The sequence below is a fragment of the Dysidea avara genome, chromosome 2 (genome assembly GCF_963678975.1).
Source record: "Dysidea avara chromosome 2, odDysAvar1.4, whole genome shotgun sequence".
Classification (NCBI taxonomy): Eukaryota; Metazoa; Porifera; class Demospongiae; order Dictyoceratida; family Dysideidae; genus Dysidea; species Dysidea avara.
In genome coordinates, this window is record NC_089273.1 from 4,188,917 (window position 1) to 4,216,806 (window position 27,890).

The window sequence follows — 27,890 nt, forward strand, 5'->3', positions numbered from 1 at the left end:
TTCTCAAATATAGTGATGTAATCTGTCATAATACAAGCAAATGCCTGATTAAATGAAAATGTTATTTCACCAAACAAACTTATAGCACCTTTAACAAATTGTATTATGGATGTTTCACTTTTTATCTCTGTAAAAGTTACTGGTCCTTCTAGCACCAGGTACCTCCTGTCCATATCACAAATTTAGTATCTTGGATTGCAGAAAATGAAGAATTGCTGACAGTTAGAAGTAGAGTGGATATTTGTGATTTGCTTCCAAGTGTGTTTTAAGTAGCATAACTGAACTTGTATTCACAAAATTACACTTTGAAATGGTAAAATACAAAAACAAATAACTTTGAAAATAATGGCTTTCTGTAATTGTAAATAAAGCTGGATATAGTTGTTTTGAATTTTGCTATTTATATTCTCAAAATGACATTGATGAAACCTAATCACAGTAGCTATTTAATTACTGTAGATATGATCAGAACTTATCATTGTTCTCACTGCAAAAAATTCTTCTTTAACTATTATCCCGATTACTTTTATTCTTGTAAAAGTGATTATATTTTTACCTCTGGAAAGCAAGCAGACTATTTTTATAGCTTTATCTCCTTTCAGTGTAATGATTAATAATTGTATTATGATTCCAATAGAGTGCTCATGTAAATGAATTACAATAGCATTCTGTAAAAACCTAGGACGTTGTATGTGATGATTGTCATATATTGTCATGAAACTGTTACTTCTGGTCCTGTTGTGTGCAATAAACAAATGACTTGAAGTAAAGTAAACCCACACTTTTATAAGCATTGATTATTGCCAGTCCGCATTGACGAGACTGACAAGCAATCAAAAAATTCTTTAGTACAACATTTGAACAGTTAAAAATGTACAAAGAAATGCGCAAGTTATTTGCATTAGAATATCCACATCTCCTTATGCTAAGAAATTTTATATTTACATTGTGAGAACTGATAATAGCGACATGTGCTCTAGTAGTGCAATAAATTACTGTGGCATATGATTTCCGTGAGCTACTTCCTTGAACAGTTATATTAAAAGCACCTTGGACCAAAAGTGTTTTATAAAGGTGATGGTCACCTGGTAGGAATATGAAGTGAGCATGAGAAGTGAAGTAAGTATCACTGTTCATGAGGTAGTGTTGCAGTGTGTTGGTATCATTACTAGTAGCCTCGTGATGATCATCAGGTAACACATAATATACTGTACAGTTGGTGATACTTACCAAGCCTGTAACTAGTAGTAGTAGCATATAGTACATCTGTTTTAAGCGAATCACATTCATCATTTGATTTGAACGACTGTGACAGACTAAATGGTTGCACGACAAACTTAAATTGCACATACTTATCCTAGTGAAAAGAGAACCAAATTAAAATGATATGTACACTATAATTATTATATATATGTATCCATGAACAAACATTATACTGAACATTAAATAACTTTCTGGAGTTCATAGTTCAAGCATAGTTTTCTTTTCATTATGATCTTTGTTTACACTAATATCAAACAATTTAGAAAACTATGTTTCAAGTATACAAGTAAAGTGAATTGTGATCAGTTTCCAGTAAATTTAACAAAGTTTAAAGATTTCTCTGCAATGAACCATTACAGTATAACAGTGAAGATTCCTTAACTAGTGTATTATACTACAAAAAATATCATACACACACCACCCCCGTCCAACCTCCACTCCAATTCTTTACTCCTTCATCGATACATGTAACACTACCAGATATCATGCCACATATAAAATCTCCATGAAAATTGTCCATGCATGAAAATCCCCATGAGTTTTCCTATGAAATTTACAGATTTCAAGGGTACTGCACCCATGAAATCTCTGCAGTGCCATGAAAATACCATGAAATTCTGATGTTTTACATGCAAGCATTTCATGGCCCATGAAAAATCATGGTAACACATTCTTACAATTTAACTTGGAACATTTTAATCAGTGAATTCTCTATTAGAGTATTTTACTACAAAGTGACTGTTCTATTAGAGAGTATCAATCTATTCTCATAGAATTATGAAATATCCACTAGCGTTATGCTGGCATAACACTCCAGCCTATTATGCTATTTTCTATTTATCTATTTTCCTCTAGCCTATTAGTTTCACTAGGAGTTGGCACCAAATTCATCAGAATTGTCATTATTAATTTTTTTTTGCCATCAACCTACCATCACAGCCATTTCTTGGCATTATCAGGTTTAAAATCATTTCTCACCCTGACTTTTTGAGGGTTGCACCCTTTTTCACAGCTTGACTATTTTTGTATAGATATCACACCTTGTTTTGTATTTGTATCCTGCAAAGGCGACCTGCAGTGGCCAGCTTTGGAGCTTTTTACTTGTCTTGTTTTCTTTACTGCAGAAAGAAGGAAGAGATCAAGAATGGAACTCTTTTGTATTTTGTTTATATACAGTAATATGTGACCAAATTTTGGAAAATCACCCTTATGATTGCACCTGAAATATTTGAAACTAGCATGGTACTGTTAAAAGCACAAAACACTTTCTAAATTTTTCTTGTAATTCAAGGTAGGTTGTCTGGCTTGTAGCACAGTAGCAGAAATCCATACAACTACTGTACAAGGTTACTTGTTTGTAGCTGATTTCTCTTACAAAGTGACTTCCAATGTAGTTAGACTCTCTATACAGTGACTTGTAAATTTGTTAAAGCTAAACTCTAGTTACAAGATGACCTGTTTGTATATAACTTGATTCTCTACGAGGTGATCATGACTTTTAGCTGAACTCTCTACACTGTGATTTGTTTGTGGCACGAGGTGATTTAAATATTTTTGTTGCTGAATCCTCCACAAGGTGATTTGCTGGTAGAGTGACCTGTTTGTAGGTGAACCCTACAGGTGACTTCTTTCTTGCTGATCTCTGGCTTGTAACTCTCTACAGAGTGACTTTTTGTAGCTGACACTGGAAAAATGATGTATTTGTCTATATGTGTGACAGAGTACATATGAAGCAAGTATAGTTAAATATGATTTGAATCTTACAAAGATCACGAACAGCCTCTGTTTCGGTGTTCAGTTACCGGAAATGCACTTGATTTTTATCACATTGATGCTGGCCAAATGGCTTTTTCAGTGTAGTATACCAAAATAACTTGGCCTGAGCTGAGCTGGTAGGGGCAGTGGATTTTCAATTCATTGTACTTATGTCATACAATAATTTTCTTTGAATTTTTTTCTGGCTCCAACCTTAATTCTACTGGACTACAGTTATTAGATTATTATACTTTGTTACTGTGCAGAAATCAAAAAGATTGTTGTGCACAGGTGTGATCATAATGAATGTCCAGGTTAGTACAAAACTCATCTAAGGTAGGGGAGTGAATTACAAGGGGGGAGTGTGTTCCAGAGTCTGATTGTAGAAGGGAAAAAGGAAAATTTATAAGAGTCAATCATAGTGTCAAGCTGTTTATAATATCCTTCCCTTGATGGACGATGATTAGGTATAAAATCATTTGTGGGTATACTTAGATTGCCATTAATTATCTTATACATTGTAGTTATCTTAGACTTGTTTCTCCTTTCTTCGAGGGTAGGTAAATTTAATGACATCATTCTTGTTACACTACTAAATCTAGAAAAATTATTGTAGCAAAATCTGGCTGCTCTTCTTTGGATGGGTTTATGTTGGTGTGGGTGTGGGGTAGGCACCAGTCTATTATGCCGGCATAATTATGAGCATAATAGGTGCCTGAAAGCATCAAGCATAATGCTAGCATAATCGGCAGAATAATTGTCATACTGTATGTAAAAATGCATGCCACAGAAAAAGGTTGACTTACAATAATAGAACATTTGATGCCACTAATATGGCATTAAGCAGTTATTTAACATGACTGTTATTATAGTTTACAATGCAGCTAAATTCTTAATACACAACAAGTACTTTTTACATTTAACCAGTTGTTCATAAGCAAAAGTTTATCATTATCCATTAGAAAGTAACAAAACATTGGAACTGTGGCAAAACTTTTGAGCATAATAGGCAAAATTTTTGAGCACTGAAGCATAGCATAATAGGTAAAATTAAAAGCATAATAGGCTGGTGCCGTAAGGGACACAGGTCTATAGTTGCATGGGTCTGATTTATTACCTTTCTTATAAATAGGAACTACCTTCGCAGTTTTCCAGATACTTGGTAGTGTACCTTGATCTAAAGAAGCCTGGAAGATCAATGATAAGGCTGGGGAGATTTCATATGCCACTTCTTTAAGAAACGAGCAGGAAGGTTGTCAGGCCCAGATGCCTTATGTTGTTGGATGTTTGATAGTAGTTGATATATGCCATCCACATGTATCTGAATTGGTGGTATGCTAGGTGTTGGATCAGTACATAGTGTAGGAAGGTGAGTGACATCTTCATTGGTGAAAACAGATGAGAAATAATCTGCCAAGAGGTTTGCTTTGTCTGTAACATCCACAAATGTTTCACCCTGATGTTTGAGGGTGCCCACTCCAACAGAATCTTGCCTTTTATTATGAAAGTCCACAAACGTTTAGTAATAATGTGTTCTTGCTAAGATCAACAAGGTTGGATACGTATCTATTAAAAGCTGTACGACATTCGCACTGGGACTGTCTTTTGAGATCGTAATATCTACTTAGACTAGTCTGTTGGTAGGTTTGAAAGTCTAGCTTGATTGTATGTATGCTGCTTTCTGTGGGTCAGTCTCCTAATTTATTGATCCAAGGGTGCTTACATTTGGAAGAAATTGGGACTGAATCCATACAGGTGTTACAAATGGACAGAAATTCATTCCATAAAACATCAACAGGAGTCGAAGTTGAATATATACTGTAGTTATTGAGAAAGTCCTCAGAGTGTTTGAATGTTGCTTTGGATAATGTTAAAGTCAGTATGAGCCCACAGATAGATTAATTATTGTTTTAGATGGAGAGGAGAGGTTTGCTACAATGGATGAGACAACAAGAACTGCTTCATGATCACCGATACCATCTACAGTGTCAGATGTCTCAGGTCTGTTGGTTATGAAAACATCTAATATGTTTGGACCTCTAGTGGGTGTGTTGACAATTTGACTACGTGCAACAATTATTCAACCAGGCATAGCACCAGTTGATGTTGCCTTCTTGGACAGCAAAGTTCAGGTGAACCTCACTGGGTATCAAACCTCTGGGGATCATGGTGTTCAGATAAGTTTATAAACAATGTTAAAAGGTGTGTAAAGCAATGTTTTATGAAATTATCAACTAGTCTAATGGAAAAATCATTTTGGTGTTGAAAGTTCAGATGACATTGTGTTGATAACATTTGTAAAGGTCATGAGACACATGGAGTATTAACGACATTGATCTGAGGTGTAAAATTAATATTGAATTATTTCAACACTCTGCTGAGATGACTAGTGTAAGTTGTAGCGTTTGATTAGTCTGAAGAAAAATAAAATGGTGTAGGGCCCAAACTTCCAACATTGTTTGCCTAATGCAGTGGGTAGAATACTTCGGACCAGTGGTATCACAGGTGCAGCATGGTGAAGAAGGAATGATCTCTTGGTATAACTTTTTCTGAGTATCTTGAAGAAATCACTAACTACTTTGACTATCTCAAAAGGGAAATATTCGGAGGCAGTAGTTAAGATTGAACAAAAAATAGCCACCATTATCACTTACTATCCACTACAAATTCACCTCTTGACTTACACAAGGCCTCACACATTAATGTACAGCTCTATAGACTCCACTGTGATACTTCTAGCAACCAATATTTTAAACCTGGCACATCCCTGGATCCAAGACAAGGAGCATATCACAGCCAAGCTGGTCAGGAAGTAGTGTTAAATGTACACTCAATTTTACGAGATGTAATGACTGTCATTATTAAATCTTAATGGTTTGATATACAGAGATATTGTTAAGTAATAAATTTAATGAGTTACCAATTTTTCAAATTTCATGGATTATCAAATGTCAGCGTTTTATTTTTGAGGAATAATCTAGGATGAAAATTTCGTGGACAATCAATTTCAAGCAACCGCAAAACATATGCCCCTCAAAATTTGTATGAATAAGATATCATAGTGACTGCTTTATCGGACAGCCAAGCGACCACAAATATAGCGAATGCTCAGAGTATCTTGATTGCTTTAATACTTTCTGTTCGTTTGAACATTGTGCACTGCATTATAATCCATGCAATATGCAATTTGAACATTGCAATACAATACAGAATCCAGAGTATAAAATTTCTTCATAGTTAAGGTGGAGAGGATGTCTACTCACATAAAGACTGTTTCTCTGTACACTTTGTGTAGTGTCATACAAACCATATACAGTGGAACCTCAGTTATCTGAACCCCAGGGGTGGTTTATAAGTCTGAAAAATCCATTTCTCTGAAACTGTGTGTAAATTAGCACACATAAAGAAAGGTTAAAATATCAGAATCAATCAATTACCCTAATAGAACAGTCACTACTCTAATAGAGCAGTCATTTCTGTAGTTGAAAATTTGGATAACAGATTTTATTGAGGGAATATTTGTGACCTTTCCCACACATTTTACATACCAGCAAATAAAATGTCATAACAGATGACTCCTTGTATCATAATGGAGCCAGATACTGCAACTATATACATGGAAAATTTCAGATGATTATATATAATGTAACGATCAAAAACTTGTGATGTTAAAAAACAAAAAGGTCAAATTTTGTGTGTGAAAAAGGCAAAGCTGGTCACATTTGCAGTTTGTTGCTGTCCAAAATTTTGATCCTTCAGGATCTTGTGCTAACATACCATTTTTGATCAAGCTTCAAATTTAAAGGCAGAAAATTTTGTGAACAGCTGCCAAGCCACAAAAATGTTCTACTTTAAAAAATTGCTATAGACTACAAATGATCCATTATACATGTAACTTGTCATTCTTTCGTAGCAACCAAAACCAAGGCCACTTTGATGCTGTAAGCTAAAGATACAAGCAGAATCTGGGGCTACAACGTTACTATGCTACATTCCCCAAACCCTACCTTTCACACAAACAAAAGTAACAGTTTTTTTTCTTCCAAAGCATGACTTGTAACCATAGAAATATACATTACAACAAGAGTTCTCAATCATCAAATACCTCCATATAATACCTGTATACATCACTATTATGATAAATACAAAACAAACATACAAATGTGTATCAGCAATAAGCTAGGTAAATAATCTGATGTGTGCATGTTGGCAAAAATATACAATACAGTTTTTTTTCAGTAGTTCGATATTGGCTTGAGAGGTTGAATTTTACCTGTACAAGATGAACAACAACAACAGAACAATAACAACATAATTTAATAATATAATGGACAACTCATCAGTTATCCAAATACCTGGCATGCTTTTCTATATAACATGTTTAACCCTTAAACCTGCAAAGGAATTTTGCGGAATGTACGTTTACACAATACCGTATAATGGGTTATTTTCGAAGGAGTTTAATTTTCGAAATATTCGAAAAACACATTCTCTACGAAAATTTAACTCTTCGAATATAAATCCAACTACGCGAAATATAGTACCACCACAATCGATTTCTGACCTTACGTGAAGGACTCGTGTAAGGAAGAAGTGTGAAATATTCGTTGAGTTAATGAGCGTTATGGCTTTGCATAGATATTTTAAACCAATCTCTAGCAAGTTACCAGATCCCAATGGAGCTTTATCTAAAGAAATGCCCTCGACGGCAATCAGGGAGGCGAATAAAAGTGTGGAGGAGGTTACCCAAGCACAGAACAGCAAGAAGCGTAGCAGAGAAAAATATGGTAGGTTTACATCTACACAGGCAGCTCAGGTTGCTAAGTTTGCTGTTGAGCATGGGAACCAAGCAGCCATTCGTCGATATAGTGAGGAATTTAGTGTGGTGATAAAGGACAGTACGCTTAGTACGTGGAAGTCTAAATATTGTGATGCAATAAAGGAGTGCCAGAAAGGAGGAAGTACGCGGAATCAGGAGAAATTGTTGTGACCAGTTTACCCAGCAAGAAACGAGGAAGACCACTGTTAATAGGAAACGATCTAGACAAGCTAGTTCAGAGTTACGTTCGTGCTACACGTGATGGAAAAGGAGCTGTTACCACAACAGTTGTTTTGGCAGCTGGAGAAGCTATATTGAATCATGGCAATAAAAAGCTCTCCCATGATAACGGAGGTCCAATTAAACTTACTAGACATTGGGCTAAATCTGTGCTTGATCGCATGAATTATGTAAAGCGAAAAGCTAGTACCAGTGCAAAAATAGATCCATCGCATTTTGATGAGCTCAAAGAACAGTATCTTTTAGATATAAAGGTTGTGGTAGAAATGATGAGGGTTCCCAGTGAACTTGTGTTTAACTGGGACCACACTGGGATCAACATTGTCCCTGGATCACAATGGACCATGGAGCCAAAGGGGTCGAAATGAGTTGAACTAGCTGGCCTCAATGATAAGCGCCAAATAACGGCAGTATTTTGTGCTTCATTGGCTGGTGAATTTTTGCCAGTGCAGTTGATTTACACGGGCAAGACTACGGCCTGCTTGCCAAGGTTTGTATTCCCAGACGATTGGGATGTCACATATACTCCCAACCATTGGAGTAATGAAGACAAGATGAAAGAGTATATAAACAACATAATTGTGCCATATGTCCAAAAGAAAAGGAAGGACCTCAAAGTTGCACCTAACCATCCAGCCCTGGCTATATACGATGAGTTTAAAGGCCAACTTACCCCTGCTATATTTTCCTTGTTGGACTCTCATCACATCTTCGTTGTTAAATTACCCCTGCTATATTTTCCTTGTTGGACTCTCATCACATCTTCGTTGTTAAAGTGCCTCCTAATTGTACTGACCGTCTTCAACCGATGGACTTGTCGGTGAACAAAGCTGTGAAAGAATTTTTAAGGAAGAAATTTCAACAGTGGTACTCAAGTGAGGTAGAAAACCTATATTGCAAGAATGGGAAATTTACTCCAGTGGATCTGCATATGAGCAAGCTGAAACCAGTCGGAGCAGAATGGCTTGTAGAAGCACACCGTTACTTGCAAAGTAACCCATCATTGGCAAAGAATGGATTTCGTGCTGCAGGAATCACAAGTGCTCTGGAACTGTAAAATTTTCATTACATGCTCGTTACATTTTTTTGCTGATTTAAGTCATGATGTACATTTTATTAATATTGCAATAATTATTTACATAGCTAAATACAATTAAGTATGCTGTACATTAAAACGTTAAGAATTCTGTAGAAGTGGAAAAGGCAAACAAACACCCTTTTCAAAGCACTGGACCAGGTGGTGACGCATCAAGCCTTGGTGAAAAGGAACAACAAGTTTCTGTTTAAAACAAACAGCTGTTGCAAAAGCAATAGCAAAGACTCCACAGTCTGCAGTACCATGCTGCTTTTGTACTTCAAGAATTTCTGGCATAACTGTTGGTCCAAACAGATGACGTATGACTGTCAGTGTTCCAGGATCAACATTATCATACAGCGAATCATATATCATCACCCTGTCTGAGTTATCATCATGGACAGTGGAGGCAAGGATCCAATGATTGCTACGGCAATGTACCACTTGCATTCGTTGTGATTTCTCTCCATTGATCTGTTTCTTTGCTTGCAGTAGTGTGTTCTGGAGCCCATTAATGTTCGGAAACTGCTTTTTAAGTAACTTTTGAGCAAAGTTTATGATGGTGTCATCTAACAGGTTTCCATCTAATATTGCTGTCTTGTGAGAGTTGAGTAAAGTTGTACGGCTAGTTTTAACCTACTGTGTGTCAATATCAGCAGCCATAAATCTAAATTGGGAGCTACTACCAGAAGCCAGATTGTCACTTACAGTGATTACTTCATCAGATGGTGCTGGAATGGGGTGGTTGTTGGGCTGACTAGTACTTGGTAACAGTATAGTGAGTTCTTCCACAGGCTCTAGCTTAATTTTCTTAAGTGGCCTTTCCAAATCATCTTTCTTAAGCACGATATCCAACAATTTGCGTGTAGTCTTAAGGAGATCTTGATCAGAACAAGTGAATCTCAATTTACATGGAATTTCCACACCACCCTGGTCTAAGTCGAATGAGTACTGTCTACTGCCAGTAACTTCGCACGTTATTGTCCCGGACAAAAGAAATACGGAACAAATCAACGAGATCTCTCTTCGCACGTGCCCAACAACTTCACTTTCTTTAACAATGGCTACAGCAAATCGATCGTGACGGTTGTCAGTTTCCTGTTGGCAAAATAAAACTTCTCCCAGAGGAGCACTCCATATTTCTTGATAAGCATGATACCCCCTGACGATTGTAGAGACTTCGATCACACCCGTACACGTGCTCGCCATCTTACAAATTATTTTTAGAGGCGCTAATGCTAGACAGTCCAGTATTCGAAATTTAAACTTTCGAAATTAATTTTAGCAGCTCTTCTTCGAAAATTTCCCCTTCGAAAATAACCCGTTATACGGTATGGCATGTACAGTGATGTTAGGTGACATAAAATAAGTGTGTTTACTGGGCAATTTGGAGAAGGTTAAATGAACACTGTAACCACAGTGGAATCTTGATTATCTGAACTAATTGGGGGAAAGGATGTTCGTATAATTAAACAGTACGTAAAATCACCATCAACTTATGGATCATTTTATGATATGTAAATGGTTTGCGTGTAAAAGTTATTTACACATGGTTTCACTGTTTATCGTTAGGGTACAATGCTAGGTATCATTTTAATCCTAGTTACATCACAAGTAGAATGACATAAATTGCATAGCCATAGGATGGACACTTCGAAAGTTACAGCGCTTTATGTATGTAAGGAATGCATATCTGGGCCAGTTATGTGGGTTTAAGGGTTAAAAACAACAAACAGCGGTCAAGGTGTATTATGATGAAAGGTTGCCAAAGAGGATTATTTGGTTTACACAAACAGCACACATGTATACACATATTGGTGATGCTGTGTCTTACCAGTGTAAGGTTTGTAGCTTGGTTTCTTCTTGGCTGACCCAGTAGCATTATATGACTTCCTCCTCTGAACCCTCATCTTGTTAATCTCACCACTATCAGTCTGGTCAGCATCGAACTTGAACAATCCTATAATATGGGAGAATTAGATCACAAGGTACAAAGACATATTAGTGGAGTGTTCAGTGAGGATTATACAGCAGGACTTGGTGTGCGTTGTAACAGTATTTAGTGGAACATGGATCAATGAATTACAGATCGATGGATCGTGTAATATACACACCCAGCTCAATTTTGAGTATACGGCTACTATGGGAAGGACATAAACAATGAGAAATAGAATTAATCGAACTAAAACTGTCGCTACACGACCAAGGCCACTGCTATCAGCTGGATGAAGAAGCTATTGGTACACTATAGTAGTTTTACTTAAAGTTTGTTTTAGTGACTCTAATACATTAGGTCATATGATACCATACTACCAATATTAGATAATATTTCCAAGCCGATAAACTTAGCTGATCCGATATATGTCTATCCTTCAGTGAATTTTACCACAAGTTTGTTTATAAAGGACTGATTTAGCTTGTTTGTAGTGATGGTAGTGCTACAACAATAGCTGACAGCACTTTTAAGCAGTAATAACAACATTGCAAAACAGTAAAATGCTACTCGATACATAGTTTGGTGTACACAAGCATGTATTTTTTAACATAATCTGTATCTGTTGCTTTTTCTCTCATGGTGCTGATCCGATAACTGATATACAAAAATACAGCGGTTTTTCCGATAACTGATCCGAATATTGGTACAACACTATAGTACGTTCGCGTTGAGCTGAATCCTCAAAAACATTTAATAACTCATGGATGCAATTACACACGATCTTGAAATTTGGCTCATTTGTAGTACTGTTTGACCCGCTAAAAATATTTCCAAATCTATTTGTTCAAATGTTTGACATAATATTTACGGCCAATCAAATTTTTAACAATACATTTCCTATGGAGAAGCCATATAAGTACAGTGTCCATTAGAGCCCTTTCCTGAACTTGTAATGGAGCCAAACCGTACGTGTCTGTTGTTGACACCTTTGCTGTTACCAATAATCATCTGGTTGGCAGAAACGTTAACTCTGTTGAGAAAAAAATCCACTTTTAATTTTTAGCTGTTTTTCAGGGTTCAGCTCAACGTGAACATACTATAACATACCTCCAAAAATACCATGTATACAGTATGAAGGTCTACTATCTACCAGCAGAGAAGAAAGAGGACTTGGTAACATAGCGATTTTGTGCCTAAGGGTACTAATAGCAACTACAACTTAAAAAGATTGTTAAAGAATGGTTTAAAAATCTATTTAATGCACAACATAACTATTGTATCGTGTGAAAGACTACAAGGTAAACAATGGTACTGTAAGTTAACTTTTTTGTGAAGTATAAGCTAGACTAGCTAGTGTAGAGTATACTGTACCAATAGCTTCTATATTCTGAAAGTGGTGGTCTTATAGTATGTATGTGTTGAGTTGGATTCTCAAAAAGATTTAGTAACTCACGGATGCAATTACACATGATCTTGAACTTGGGCTCATTTGTAGTACTGCTTGACCCGCTAAAAAATTTCAAAATCATTTTGCTCAAATGCTTAACATAATATTTACGGTCATTTAAAATTTCCACCATATACAATTCCTAAGGAAAGCCATAAAAATACAATATCCATTATGACCTTTCCCGAACTAGCGATGGAGCCAAAACACACGTCTGTTGTTGACACTTTTACTGTCACTGCTGATCATCTGGTTGTCCGAAATGTTGATTTTCTTGAAAAAAAAAATCCACATGTTAAGCTGTTTTTCAGGATCCAGCTCAACTTGTACATACTGTCATAAAGTGACATGATTTTTGTCGAAGATTGTTGACATTACACATATAATGCACGCAATATATGATGTAATAGTGTGCTGTAATTAGAAGTTTGACAGGTCACGACTTAGTGTTGAGCTCATTGAGTTGTATCCGTGTATATCAAGCCGATCGCATCCTTCCAGTTCACGAATCTGTTGCTATACTATCCTGCCCCCCTTCATTTCTGGTGCTGTGACAAAAAAAAAAACTGTATGGATCTCAAGAAGCTGATTTGCTCGCGTCGTGGCCACAAGGAACACGTGTCCAAACTCCTCACCAGTACAGAAGAGATATTAGCCAGGCTTTCTCAAGCCCAAGAATTAGACACCAATTCAAAAGCTTCCTCCTCCCGATGCTGTCCTTCTAGCGGACCTTTTGAAGCAGCTACAACCGAAAGCTCAATTATTTGAAGAACTGGACGTAAAGATAATTGATGCTATCGAGGATGAAGAGAAGCTAGAAGAAGCAGTGTTTGAATCGGCTGATCTGCAAGCATCCCCGTCGGTGAAAATCGCACTAATTGCCCACACCTTGGCGACGACTTTGCCTCTACAATCGCCCACAGTTAACCCGCGGACAGGTGTGGAGACCGACATTTCGCCCCCTAGCAACTCTTCTACCACTAGTAACAGTTCGGAGAACCCTCACGCCGAGCAGGACTCTGAAACTTAGACCAGTCATGCGGATCACGTGAGTATTACTAGTAATCGTAGTGTGTATCAGCCAGCGGCTGATTCCAGTAATATTAGCCAGTCTAGTGGTCAAGCACGACCCTCCTCCCTGCCGCATGAATCCACAGAGCCCAACCTTGATTATCATTTTGCTGTCCGCCTTCCCAAACTAGAAACTCCAGCCTTCAATGGAGAACCACTAGAGTGGCATCCATTCTGGGACTGCTTTGAGGCGGCCATCCATACTAACCCCACCCTTTCTATAATGTTCAAAAGCTTAGTTACTTGAGAGCCCAGTTAAAAGGCAAAGCCGCTATGGTCATAGCGGGACTCTCACTGACTAACTTAAACTACAAACATTCTGTTGACCTTTTGAAGGAGAGGTATGGGCAGCCACACCGAATTATTACCAGTCACATACAAACTTTATTAGACCTCCCTAAACCATCCAACAAGTTGACAAGCCTCAGGCTATTCCATGATACAGTAGAGAGCTAACTCCGTTGTTTAGAATCCCTAGGCAAAACACCAGAGGCACTTGACACCCTCCTAGTACAAACAATGCTATCAAAGTTACCTGAAGAAACCAAACGAAATATGGCCAGAAACCACACAAACACCGAGTGGACAATAAAAGAGCTCCAGACTGCCATCAGCAATGAAATTAGGATTTTTGAAGCAGGCCAACAAACTTCTCTTCCCAGTCATAATCAGTTTCCCCCCTACAGCTTCCTTTTACACTTTGGCTACCTGTAAACCACACACTAGAAGAGAGGCTAGCAGCAAACTGAGTTGTGTGTACTACAAGGGCAACCACACTGCTATGACATGTGAAACGCATAAGGATGTGCCAGCACGCATAGAGATCATAAAACAGCAGCGATTAGATTATGCTTCAACTGCCTTGCACACCACCGCGTATCACAATGCAACCCCAAGAATTGTTGCCGAAAATGTGGAAGCAAGCACCATACCAGCATTTGCAGTGATAAGCCCAGCAACCCAGCCAGTAACACAGTTTCTACCACAGAGAACACAGCCTCTCAGCCGGAGTCTCCAGCTCAACCACCAGCAAACACCACTAGCAATACGTCTTTCACCACTCTAACTCCTGCTAGAAACTCCACCTGCTTACTGAAGACAGTGATTGCCACGGTTGTAGGAGCTGGCTCACAGACTGAAGCCAACGTGTTGTTTGACGAAGGATCACAATGATCCTTCCTTACCGAGAGGCTGGTGAGTGAGCTCACATTGACGCCGCACAAGTCTGAGCACATTAGTTTGTCATCGTTTGGAGCTGACAGACCATTATACAAACAGATGAATGCAGTCCTGCTCCAGATTCGAACTACCACTGGAGAACTAGTGCAACTTTCAGCACTTGTGGTACCCACAATTGCCACCCCGATCTCCAACCCCCTTGACACAAACGTCCTGCTGTTACCATACCTACAGGGACTACCACTAGCGCACCCAGTTACAGCAGCAGAAAATTATGAAATATCCCTGCTTATAGGTGCAGATTACTACTGGGAGCTGGTAGGGGACCATATTGTGCGAGGAACTGGTCCAACTGCAATGAGTTCAAAACTGGGATATCTGCTATCTGGACCAAATCTGCTCTCTAGACCACCTAGTGCTAGTATCAGTACCCTACATGTTGCGGCAGGACGTGATCAGGAGGAACACAACCTAATGAGATTCTGGCAAGTTGAGGACACTGTAACAACATCTACTGACTCGGATAAGCAATTTTTGCAATTGTGTTATAACATATCCAGACAGAGTGACGGCTTACTGTGCCCTGTGCCTTACTGTGCACATATCCAGACAGGCTACCGGAAATTTGAATATTTTAAAGGAAAGCAAGACTATCTACAGTTGGTAGTACCCAACAGCACGAGGGACACAGTACTTGAAGAGTCTCATGCAGGGAAACTTGGGGGCCACTTGGGAGAAAATAGAACTCTTGGTCGTATTAGAGAGAAGTTATTCTGGCCAGGCTATGCAGAACAGGTCAGACAATGGTGCAGGACTTGTGTTAGATGTGCGACAAGAAAGAACCCACCCAAAACCAGGCATGGTGCTCTACAGAGTGTTAGAACTGGGTATCCAGTGCAGATGGTGGCAGTTGACATCATGGGACCATTACCACCAAGCAAATATGGTAACCACTACATAGTAGTGGCTTCTGACTACTTCACAAGATGGGTAGAAGCTTATGCTACACCAAATCAAGAGGCCATTACAGTTGCCCGTAAGTTAGTAAACAAAATGTTCTGTCGTTTCTCTCTGCCAGAACAACTACACTCGGATATGAGTGCACAGTTTGAGTCAAAGTTGATCAAAGAGATGTGCATATTACTGCACATTTACAAGAAACCATTATCATCCCCAAAGTGATGGGTTAGTAGAGAGATTGAATCGTACAATGCAGAATATGTTAGCAACAGTAATAGATGACAAGGGTGAGTGGGAGGAGCGCTTACCAAATGTTTGTTTAGCATACAATACTAGTGAACACTCTGCAACCAGTTTTACACCATTTCACATGATGTTTGGGCGTCAGGCTAATATGCCATTAGCCATAATATATGGCACACCTACTAAAGCCACAAAGGATTATGCCCATCACACTATGGAGTTGCAAAAAACACTAGAACAAGCATACCAATTAGCACGACAAAATAGGGGTACAGCAGCCCCCAGCAGCGGCTAGGCAGAAGGAACTCTATGACTGCAAGATCCATGGAGAGAAGTTTGCAGTTGGACGGCTGGTGTGGCTATGTAATCCAGTAGTACCAAAAGGGAACTCTAGTAAACTACATTCTCCATGGGTTGGCCCCTACAAGGTGGTGAAATGCATATCGGAAACTGTGTATAGAATCCAGGACTCACGGATATCCCGGAAAAGGATAGTTGTTCATTTTGATAGACTAAAGCCATGTCCTGAAGGAACGAGGACACCAGTAAACACCAATGGAAAAGGGAGCACCACCACCCAAGTTTAGCAAGCAACCAGGTAATTGCCACCTGGCACAAATTTACAAATTGCAGATGATTATGATGGTGAAATTGACCTCCAGAGAGATGAAGAAGCAGCACCGGCACAACAACAGAATAACATGGCAGAAGAAGATAGTCAAAAGCAAAGGTATCCACTACGGAGCAATCGAAGGAGGCCAGCAAGGTACCGTGATGGAGATGACTGACATGGGACATGTTCCTACCAAAGGGGGAGTAGTGTAGCACAGTAGACTGACTATAGTTATTAACACTTACCCACGCACACACATGTAACACATAAGGTGTAAAGTAGGGATAAAAAGGAGCCTATTACTTTTTGTAAGTTATGCTGAGTAGTGAATTATTGTATTGCTGTATCATAAGTTGATGGTTGTGTCTAAGACAAGACTTGGTACAAACAGATCTAATAAATATGGACACCGCTTGTAAAATGCATTGGGGAAATTCACTATGAAAGGAATAACTACAATACTGGAATAAGATGATAACACAATTGATATCATGCTCACACTGACTAGCACAATATGTACAGTAACTCCTCACCAGATTTGGTTGTTTGTTGTTTACGTTGTTCACTAGTAGCAAACTGATAGTGTCCACCAGTTTTCTTGCCTGTTGTACTAGGGTTAGTAGAGGGCTATAGGATAATGTACAGTACATGTACACAAATGTATGTTTTGTATGTGTGTCATGTTACAGAGAAACCTGTCTTAGCAGTGACCTGCATGGAAAGGCCACGATACCTCTCTATATTTCCCAAAATTCCCTCCTGTTTAAAGCAGCCACCTGCCTATTAAGGCCAAGAGATATGTGACTTGATCTACAAAAAGGGGTCTTATAGCCTTTTCAATTGTATGTGTCTGGAAACTCATAACTTGACTTTGGAATAAGATACCACCTTGAAAATTAATTTGTATTGTTAGCATGCAACGATTGCTTGGTGATATTTTAAGGTGATAGCTCAAAACCACGAGCAGTATGGTAAGTTGAAGTTGAATATTTGGAAAAGCTATAAGCCCCTTTCATGAGACCGACCAATTATATTTAATGGTGCTGATTGTCAACATATTAAGAAGAGTTATGAAGGAAAGAAGTATCATTTTGAAGTGTACCTTTTAATGAAATAGCTTATCAGATAAAGGTTTAATGGCTACCATTAGATGATGTTGACCCAAGTATCTAGCATTTATCAAAACAGCAAAAGGTGGCAAACTTGGAACCAGGCTGATGCTCTAGCAACTTGACTTTGCTGCCTCACTCACACTCACACTCACACAGAGGTATTCATATAACAGAGGTAACACTGAACACATACAGTGTACATACACACAGTACACATACATACATTATTCTTGGATGGAGTAACTGATGACAACTGTTGTTGTTTCCTGTTATGAAAATCTAATATTGACTGGGACCTGAAATACAACACATGTAACATGAGTAATAACTAAATATCAGTAATGATGTGTGATGTATACCGACATATTGGAATATGGAGTACTCTAACTGTATTGCTAATTATTATTCAGGCACAATATTTCGATCACGTATGACTACAGAAATGAGTGGCTCAAACAGTGTAACTGACTTGCTGACCAGTCTGCAAAACTAGTTAGCTTGCTAAATAACAGACAGTTCAATAGATCAAACGAAGACAGTCCCATATAGCTCATTAAACAAGGTCCTTCAAACACAATGCCACTTCTCAGACGGTACGTCATATCCTCCAACAAAGTATAATCGAAAGAGCTTATGATCCTCAGCCACCATTCGCTGGCTATGTATTGCAACTATTGGTGTTCACCTGATACTCAAACAAAACTATGCAATTAACATAATATTTTCAAGCAGTGCCTAAAACGCTCCCGCCCTCCTCTGGATGTTAGATACAGACACTGTTTCAGCCTTTCAGGCACATTGCACATCACTAGATATGAATGGTTACTTATATTGACATTACATCCATTCATGCTATCAAAACACACGTATGTACATACAGTAGTTCACACCTGTTAAAGTTCTTTTGATGTATCTTATCAAATTTCTTCACAAAGTTCTTGTTCCCAGTCTTACCACCAGTAGTGTTACTACTGGGTAGTGGTATCTTACTGGTATGTGTAGTATGTCTGTGTTGTTTAGTGTGGCGATGTGCGGCCCGAGTACTGCTACTGCTTAACTCTCCACCAGCTGACTTCCTCACTATAACATGGATAATGTATTGCATACCAGCTGATCCCTAGTATAGCCAGACTATAATTACTCTGTTCAGTGTAGGATAACATGTTTCACTACCTAGATTTGGGGATTCTATTGTACAATGTTAAGCGATAAAAAAAATTCTCACACATACTGTAGGGTGGACAAGTATAAGGAAAAGCTAGGAATTAAGTTTGACTAGGGATCACAGTAGGGAAACAAGGGAGGTCAGCTATACCTGCAGATATACTAGTGGACATTGTTAATCCCTACTTCAGCCTATACTGATGACTGAATTAGGGATTAAATGTCTACTAGATTATCTGAAGGCGTAGGTGACCTTCTTGCTTCCCTACTTTTTATTTCTATGATCCCTAATCAAACTTAATATTCCAAAAATTTTCTTATACACAGCGAAACCTTGTTAATAGGGCCACCTTTGGGACCCACAATAAGTGGCCCTATTAATGAGGTCGCCTTATTAATGAAAACCTCATTAATCTGGCCATAAACAAAGTGGTCTTATTATCAAGGTTTTCAACAAAATCAAGACCCGGCTATAGTTGCTGTAACAGCTATATATATATACTACAGGTTTCATCATAATGCACAGATAGGATTATTCATTACTTGAGGCATAATGGCCGCTAAAAGCACGAAGCACATTTCTAAAACCATTGGCATAGCTTTAGGCAGGTACTCAGGAGCAGCAACTTTTGCAGTGATACGTTGACTGTCTGTTCAGCTGGCCCAAGGGAATACTGTCACCATGCTGTGTCTTGAAAAAGTAGCTTGTATGTACCTGTCCCCATTGTTACAGATTGTCTTCTTTCATTCCCTCTTAATGATAAGCATAATTAACAACTAACAAACTAGTCTACTCTCACGATGAGACATTTTCTGTGATTATGTAACTATCACACAATAATCCGCGAGGGATCCATATACCCCAGTAACCAGGACCCTGTGGGCATGAGGATTTCAGCATTGCATTATTAAATGCACAAACAAGCTGTAGCAAAGTTGAAATTGAACTCAGTGTGTAAGTTATCAGCCATATGGTGGGTATGATGATTAGGGAGTTAATGTTTTTGTCTGAACGCGTGCCCCAGGTATCAATTAATGACTCAATTTAAGTGAAATAGCTATTATGCTTTGCTATCAGCTATGTTCACCCTGATATATAGTGCTATAAACAAAGAGTACCAGGAAAAGCACCTCTGCAACCAATCCAGTCATCATTTCAGTCTGTTACACAGCGATACAATGAAGAACAGTATGAGAAGTGTCTCTACAATCAATCCAGTCGTTATGGAAAATACGAGTGAAATGCTAACTAGGGTTCCACTGATACAGAAAAATACCTATTGACCCGATACCTAGCAGTAAATTTTCACCGATACAGGTACTGATAATTACCATACAATTTACACACCTCTCAAGTTACCTATATGTGACTGCTCTATTAGAATATTTTATTGTGCAGTGTGACTGTTCTATTAGAGTATTTTATTGTGCAGTGACTGTTCTATTAGAGTATTTTGATCACTTTCATGTAAACATAGCAAGTAGCAGTTGCTCAACGTTTAACAATGCAATCCCTGCACCTTTCATGCTAGAATAATGTTAAACATTATTTTCAGCCTGTTATACCCCAAGTATTGCTAGCATAGCATTTATGATGATACGTAGCTATGATGATGACGATTGGTGTGAGTGGCTATTAATTGCCTAAATATCCTCACCAAAATGCCCAATATTGGCTCCGATTTGATTTGATACCGATCTGATTATTGATGGAACCTTAAACCAACACAGCCACAGGGAAGCCATATTGTGCCATTGTGAATTGATACCTTGCTGGCATTGTCAGCAAAAAGAACTGGAACACAAAGGAGGACAAAGATGTGTGCATGATGTGTGCATTGTATGTACTGCAGTTGGCGAAAAGGCACATTTTGGGACGAAGAACAGTAAAGAAATCAAGCCCATAGCTATATCTATTGTCGAGCTATGCTTGGGCCATTTTTTGGGGCTTGGCTGTGCCTAACCAATACCACCATGTTGTCATGAAGGGAAAGTGAGACTGGTTTTAGGGTGAAATTTTTGTTTGGCTGGAAAAGCCCAGTTCTACATATACATTACCACTGTATTGTATGATAATGACACTGTGTGGTTACTGCAGTACAACAATTACATTGATAATAGAAAAGGAGGGCAAGTACTTGGTTTAGGTATAACTTTCAATAGTCTTGTTGAACAACTTTATGAAAAAATGCCTCGCTAAGAATATGAGGAAAGTGAGTTCCCATGATATGTTAAATACTTTATGAACTGGCTGCTTATAACTACACACTCAACAAACACACACACACACACCACTATATATAACAAGTTCAGCTACTCACAGTTCACCCTGTCCTCTAATATGGCATTCATTTCCTTCATCCTCTGATTGTCATTATCATCAACCATCATCATGGCTGGTATTGGTTTTATCGTGACCTCTTGATCCTCATCTACAAGAAGTGTAAGATAAAAGATAAATACTGTCAACTTTAGTGAGGTGACCTCTGTCATCAGCACCCATCTTTAGGTCTAAAACATAATTCGGCTGGTTGTCGCTGGTTTAGGTATACTTTTATCGCCCATGTCAGCAGATTTGATTTTTCACCATTAACAAAAAGCTACATGAATAAACTATCAAATTTCATAATCAGACTTGAGTGGTCTGCTTTTCCCAAGCACAGTGGAGATCTGTACGAGCGGTGAGTTTGCCCGATACAGTCAACCTTGGTTTAAAAACTACTAAAATGGGAAGGAAACTTAGTTGCTGGCTACTTGTACAGTGGATGCACTGGAAGGTAAGGAATTGGTGTAAAAGGTGTGAAAATAACCATTGGCGAGCTACAACACACTGAATACTTAAAACCAGCATTTCTTGATACTTTTAAATAGGTAATAAGACCAGTTTTCCCAGACTAGGTCACATTTCATGACCGCATAAGGTTATGTGCATACACTATTGAGGACACAATGGTCCATTAGGTAACAGTATCCACACACACAACACACACCTTCAGTTGAACTTGATGATGACTGTGAACTGGTAACCAATGGTGACAGGGTGTGGCAACTGCTACTACGCTGGATACTATTGTTAGGGGTAACCAGTTTACTCTTCTTGAACTGATTAGATAGTGAACTCCTATTAGAACTGTGGCTTCCTCCTACATGAAAAGAATAACCAAAATTATTAACTACATAAATGCCTGCATGAATGAAGCTGAACAATTGCAGTGGAATTTATATTAACAACCAAATAAGGGTGATCTACGGAACAGTTTGGTTGTTTCATGGACAACATATGTGACCGGATTTGCGAAAAGGGGTCTTCCACACACATCCAATTCTATAAACATGGAGGACCATAACTTAGCAAGCAAGAAACACATTAACCTGAAATTTTCTCTATACACTAAGCTATGTTGGTGCTCACTACTGACTAAATTGTAAGTCAAAAGCCTTTTCCAATCTGAAGTTATGAGTTGTTAAAGTTGGTAAATTGGATGTGTGTGGAAGACCCTTTTTCGTAAATCCGGTCACATATGTAGATAAAATTGCAAACATTTGATTCATGATCACTAAAATTGTATTCAAAGAAATTGGGTAACAAACAAAACTCATGTAAGTATGTCTGTGTTTAAAATAGAGGTTGGCTGTTTACAGTTAGCTATGGACTTTATCCACAATGACGTCACGAGCACAAGATGGCTGTATTATCTGGAGTACTAATGTACAGGTAAGTGCCTATGGAGAAATTGTTTTGATCAATCATATTTCACTCATGAAGAAAGATACCGACCAATAGCCAACAGGTATGGGTATAATGTAATGAAAACTATTGCAAGCAAGCGTTATCCTGAAAAATTTCCAGCATGCGATACAAATCATTTATTGTGCTGTCTTGTGCCCATACCTGTTGCTTAAAGTTTGATATCTCCTTCCCCGGCTGAAATATGATTGATCAAAACAATTTCTCTATAGGTGCCTGTACATTAGTACCCCAGATAACGTGGCCATTTTGTGCTCGTGACGTCATTGTGGATAAAGTCCATTGTGCGTTTGAGCAGTGCTCAAAAATCAAGTCTATTATGTTCGAAACTGTACACTCTAAATCAATAAAAGATTATGCTTGAGACCTGATTGTTTTATTAGAGTAAAATAGTGTTCCCTGACCATTGCATTAGAATAAGTGATTGCTACCATGAAATGTGAATAAAATTAACACCGTTACATGTCAAATTCAGTGATTAAGTGTTTTGCCATATATTTGGCAGGTACATTGCACATTTTAATTAGTGATGGTGAGCATAATCCTACTATGATGGTGTAATGCTTGATGTTTCTGCTAGCCTAATGTGCTTGAAATTATGCCGGCATAATTGACACAAGCCTAGCCTTTTGGTACTTGCACATGCTAAAGAATAGTTAGCAGAAACTCTATTCACATATACGTAAATAAATCAATTCACTCAAATGAACTGGTATTGGAGGTAGTCCCACTTCACACATACACTCACCTGTGTGAGGATTAGTAATGTTGCTATGTTCATCATCACCATGGATACCAGTAGTAACAGACTGAGATGGCAAGGTGGGTTCATCTAGTTCAAAAGTAGCTCTCCTGTTGAAAATCCAATTATGTTACACACATAAATGAGACAATTAGGGGGTGGGCAATAAAAATTATACTGAGCACAATATACATTATATATTGTAAAACCGAATTACTAACATCAAACATTTAGTAATACTGCATACCGAGAATACTGGAAATTACTGGGGTTTTCAAATTATTTAAATAGTATTATAGCAGAGTTTGTAGCAAGAGTGGACTACTAGTAAGGTACTAATGGGAGACCAGTCAAATATGAGAGTGCCATTGATTTTGTTACCTGTCTGAAAAGTTAGTTGGTTAACCTCACCGACCAGTACTACACATAGTGTCTCACCGACCAGTACTACTACAACAGATTTGGACCCTATTTCTGGTGGTGATGTAGTCACAACCACCAATGCACCCCCACCCACTGAACATACAGTAACAACAGCTGACTCTGGTGCAACCACTGTCGTAACTAGTGCTGTCCTTGCACCAGTGACTCACCATGAAGTTACCGAGGCAAGTAGCTCCAAAGTCAAGCTTCCAAAACTTGAACCGAAAAGGTTCAATGGAGACCTTACGAAGTGGGAGATTTTCTGGAGCTCCTTTGAATCCTCAATCCACCTGAATCCAACCTTGACTACTGTAGACAAGTTCCAGTATTTGTCGTCAGTGTTAGAAGGTCCTACTTACTCAGCTATAGCTGGATTAAAGATAACTGGACCCAATTATGCTGAGGCTATCGATACCCTGACCAAGAGGTTTGGTAACAAATCGTTAATCATAGCCTGACACATGGACACCTTACTGGAACTGGAGTCAGTAACATCACCAACTAACATCAAGGCTTTACAACGTTTATACGATAAAACTGAGTTTCAAGTCCACAGCTTAAAGTCACTAAATGTACCACTTGACTCTTATGGTAACTTACTTTCTTCACTATTTATGAATACACTACCACAAGAATTTTGTTTGATTGTCAGTAGGGAGGTTGGTGAGGATGAATGGCGTGTTGATCAGATAATGGAAATAGTCGGGAGAGAAATTAGTGCTCGGGAGAGAGCGTTTATTCAACCAGGTTCACATACACATGGAGCAGGATCAGGACCACCCACCATCACAGCAATGATGGCTGGCAATGGTAAGCCAAGGTGTTGTTATTGCCGACAGACCCGCTCCTCGGTATCGTGCAAGATTGTCACAGATGTCACACAGAGGAAAGCTATCTTGAGGAAAGCTGGAAGATGCTTTAGTTGCCTGAAAAGGCACCATACGAGTCGAGACTGTCATTTACTGATTTCATGCTCCCTCTGTAGTGGCCGACATCACACTAGCCTCTGTAAAGGTCATGATAACAAACCTCAGTCTGCAGACAACCGTACCCAATTCAGTATTCCTCTCAGTCGACCTCCACCAACCTCAGAAGTCCAAACCCCTTCAACCACCACAGGGTTATATTGTGTTAATGCCGACACGCCGGTATTATTGCAGACAGCCCAGGCATATATTCACAAGCTAGATAATCCAGCCTGTGGGATGAACATCAGACTCATGTTTGATGGGGAGTCAACGATCTTATATTACTGAGAGAGTCAAGGAAGCACTGGGGTTGGTGGCAAGACAAACTGAAGTAGTCAATCTCAGAACATTCGGGTCAGAGACCACCAGGACGCAAACTGTAGAGCTTGTTTCAGCAGCTATCATGCTCAAGGAGGGAAGTCATATTTGTGTTCTGTTTTCAACTGTGCCTCTTATATGCGAGCCGCTATCCTGTCAACCTGTTACATACACTAAGCAGCACTATAGTCATCTTTCGAACCTCGAGTTAGCAGACTTTTCCAGGGTCAGAGATGAGCTTCAGATTGATGCCTTGATTGGCTCAGATCATTATTGGCAACTAGTGACTGGGAAGGTCATACACAGAGACAGTGGGCCTACTGCAGTTCATACTCATCTGGGATGGGTACTATCTGGTCCTGTTGGTGGCACCTTTACTAGTAATCACTCTTATCTACCTATCAGTCACTCACTGCATACCAGCGTAACTTATCCCTCTGATTCACACAACTCGTTGGATGATTCCCTCAAGGCATTTTGGGAGCTGGAGTCACTAGGCATTAAACAGAACGAGCCCTCAGTTTACAAAGAATTTAAGAATACCATTGAATTTAAGAATGGTCATTATGAAGTCAGTCTTCCTTGGAGGCCATTACAGAAGAAGCTGCCTAGCAACTTTGGACTAGCCAAGAGGCGACTTGAGGGGCTAATGACCAGACTCCGTCATAATCCAGAAGTCAGAAGGGAATATCATGCAGTCATGCAAGACCAGTTGCGGCAAGGCATTATTGAGAAGGTTGCTGATGAGCCACTGAATATTGAAGAACATGTGCACTACCTTTCCCATCATGTGGTTATCTGCAAAGACAAGCAAACAAGTAAATTACGGATAGTATATGATGCTTCAGCGCGATCTGGAAGCCCCTCTTTGAACAACTGTCTATTCTCTGGGCCCAAGTTTGACCAGAACATTCTGGATATTATCATTAGATTCCGGACCTATAGAATAGCGCTGATTGCTGATGTAGAGAAGGCATTTCAGATGGTGTCAGTTTGTAAGGAGGACCGGAACACCCTACGATTCCTGTGGGTAGATGACGTAGAGAAGTCATCACCAGTCATCCAAGAGATGAGATTTACCAGAGTGGTATTTGGGGGTATCCTTGAGTCCCTTTCTTCTTAATGCAACCATCAGCCATCACCTGGACAAGTATCAAGATAAGCATCCACATCTACGGCACACACTGAAGCATTCTATGTATGTTGATGATCTAACATGTGGTGTAGACAGTAAGGATGAGGCCTATCAGCTCTATGCTGTTTCCACTAGATTGTTCACAGAAGGGGCTTCAACCATACGAAATTTGTGACAAACTCTGTCCCCTTACAGGAGAAGATCATCGCACATAGAGAGAATCCAGGTTATCCCCAGCCTGTGGCGACCAGTAGTAATAATGTTGTTGAAGAGAACGCTACCTACACTAGCACACTTTTTAGCAAGGAAACATCTGACAGTCAGAAGATTCTAGGAGTCAGTTGGAACCCAGTCAGTGATACGTTAATATTTGACATCAGGACAATAGCCAATTCATTGAGAACATTAAGAGGAATGTAGTGGGCTTCTCCTCACGGGTTTACGATCCGCTGGGATTCTTGTCCCCAGTATATAAGGCCAAGGTAGACTGGGATGAACCTCTCCCAAGTGAGTTGTTGTGTAAATGGAAGTGTTTAGTGTCAAACTTGGAAGATGTAGTCATATCTGTACTAAGGTGTTACATTACGACAGGCACTGTTGAAGATTGTGTTTTGTATGGCTTTCGTGATGCTCTCAAGTTAGCCTATTCTGCTGTTGTGTATATGTATGACACTGTTTCCGATTCGGTACAATTTGTTGTGTCTAAAACAAGGGTGGCCCCACTTGTCCAGATGACTATACTTAGGCTAGAACTATTGTCTTGCCTTCTACTAGCAAGGCTTATATTATAGTACACGTCAGAACGGCACTTGAGGCAGTAGTCAGGGCTCAGATTGGCCTGTGTTTTACAGACTCTAAGGTTGCATTGTTCTGGGTCCAGGGTAAAAGTAAAGAATGGAAACAATTTGTGCACAACCGTGTTACAGAAATCCGTAAGCTTGTGCCAGTCCCACATTGGTCCCACTGTCCAGGAAAGGACAACCCAGCTGGGTATCTTCCCTAGAGAACTGGTATGTAATCAGGCTTGGCTACAAGGCCCACAGTGGTTGCCTAAGATGTCATTGAAACAACAGAGAAAACAGATTGACATGCCAGCGGAATGTGCAGCAGAACTGAAGGGGAAAGACAGCGTCATCAGCCATAGTCTTGTGGTGTCTACAGCCAGTCCAACTATTGGCACAGTGATCAACTGCCAGCGATTCAGCAAGCTTCAGAGGCTACTGAGGGTAACAGTATATGTACACAAGTTTGTCATGTGTTTTAAGTCCCTCACAAGGCACAGCTGTGCTGTTGACTGGACTGTCACTGCTCAGGACATGGCTAAGGCAGAAATGACTTGGGTTGCAGACTGCCAACGACACTTGATGAATGAACCTAAGTTTGAATTGTGGAAGTCTCAGTTACAGTTATTTTGTGACAAGGATAACACTTGGAGGTGTGGTGGACGGCTAACTAAGGCAGACATTTCTGTCAGCAAGAAGCACCCTATCCTATTGCCTAAGCAGCATCATTTTGCCATGTTAATAATAGAGCAGGCCCATGAGAGAACTGGGCATGGTGGAGTGAAGGATGTACTAATGGAAGTTCGAACGAAGTACTGGTTTGTCCGTGGCAGACAGTTTGTGTGAAAGATTTTGCATCGGTGTGTGACCTGCTGTAAGCTTGAAGGACCCCACTAT

At 39.2% G+C, this 27,890-nt stretch overlaps 1 protein-coding gene across 1 annotated transcript in view; it reads right to left on the reverse strand.

Moving 5' to 3' along the window:
* Window positions 1–7,089: 7,089 nt before the first annotated feature.
* Window positions 7,090–27,890, reverse strand: part of LOC136246425 (uncharacterized) — a 32,495-nt gene continuing 11,694 nt past the window's right edge. The window contains exons 7-14 of the mRNA XM_066037850.1: window positions 23,374–23,477; window positions 21,868–22,020; window positions 21,199–21,309; window positions 18,604–18,793; window positions 17,937–18,009; window positions 17,135–17,228; window positions 10,987–11,112; window positions 7,090–7,291 (exon numbers count right to left, since the gene is read on the reverse strand). Of these exons, the coding sequence (XP_065893922.1) occupies window positions 7,254–7,291; window positions 10,987–11,112; window positions 17,135–17,228; window positions 17,937–18,009; window positions 18,604–18,793; window positions 21,199–21,309; window positions 21,868–22,020; window positions 23,374–23,477 (889 nt within the window). The 3' untranslated portion in view covers window positions 7,090–7,253. The remainder of the gene's footprint in view (window positions 7,292–10,986; window positions 11,113–17,134; window positions 17,229–17,936; window positions 18,010–18,603; window positions 18,794–21,198; window positions 21,310–21,867; window positions 22,021–23,373; window positions 23,478–27,890) is intronic.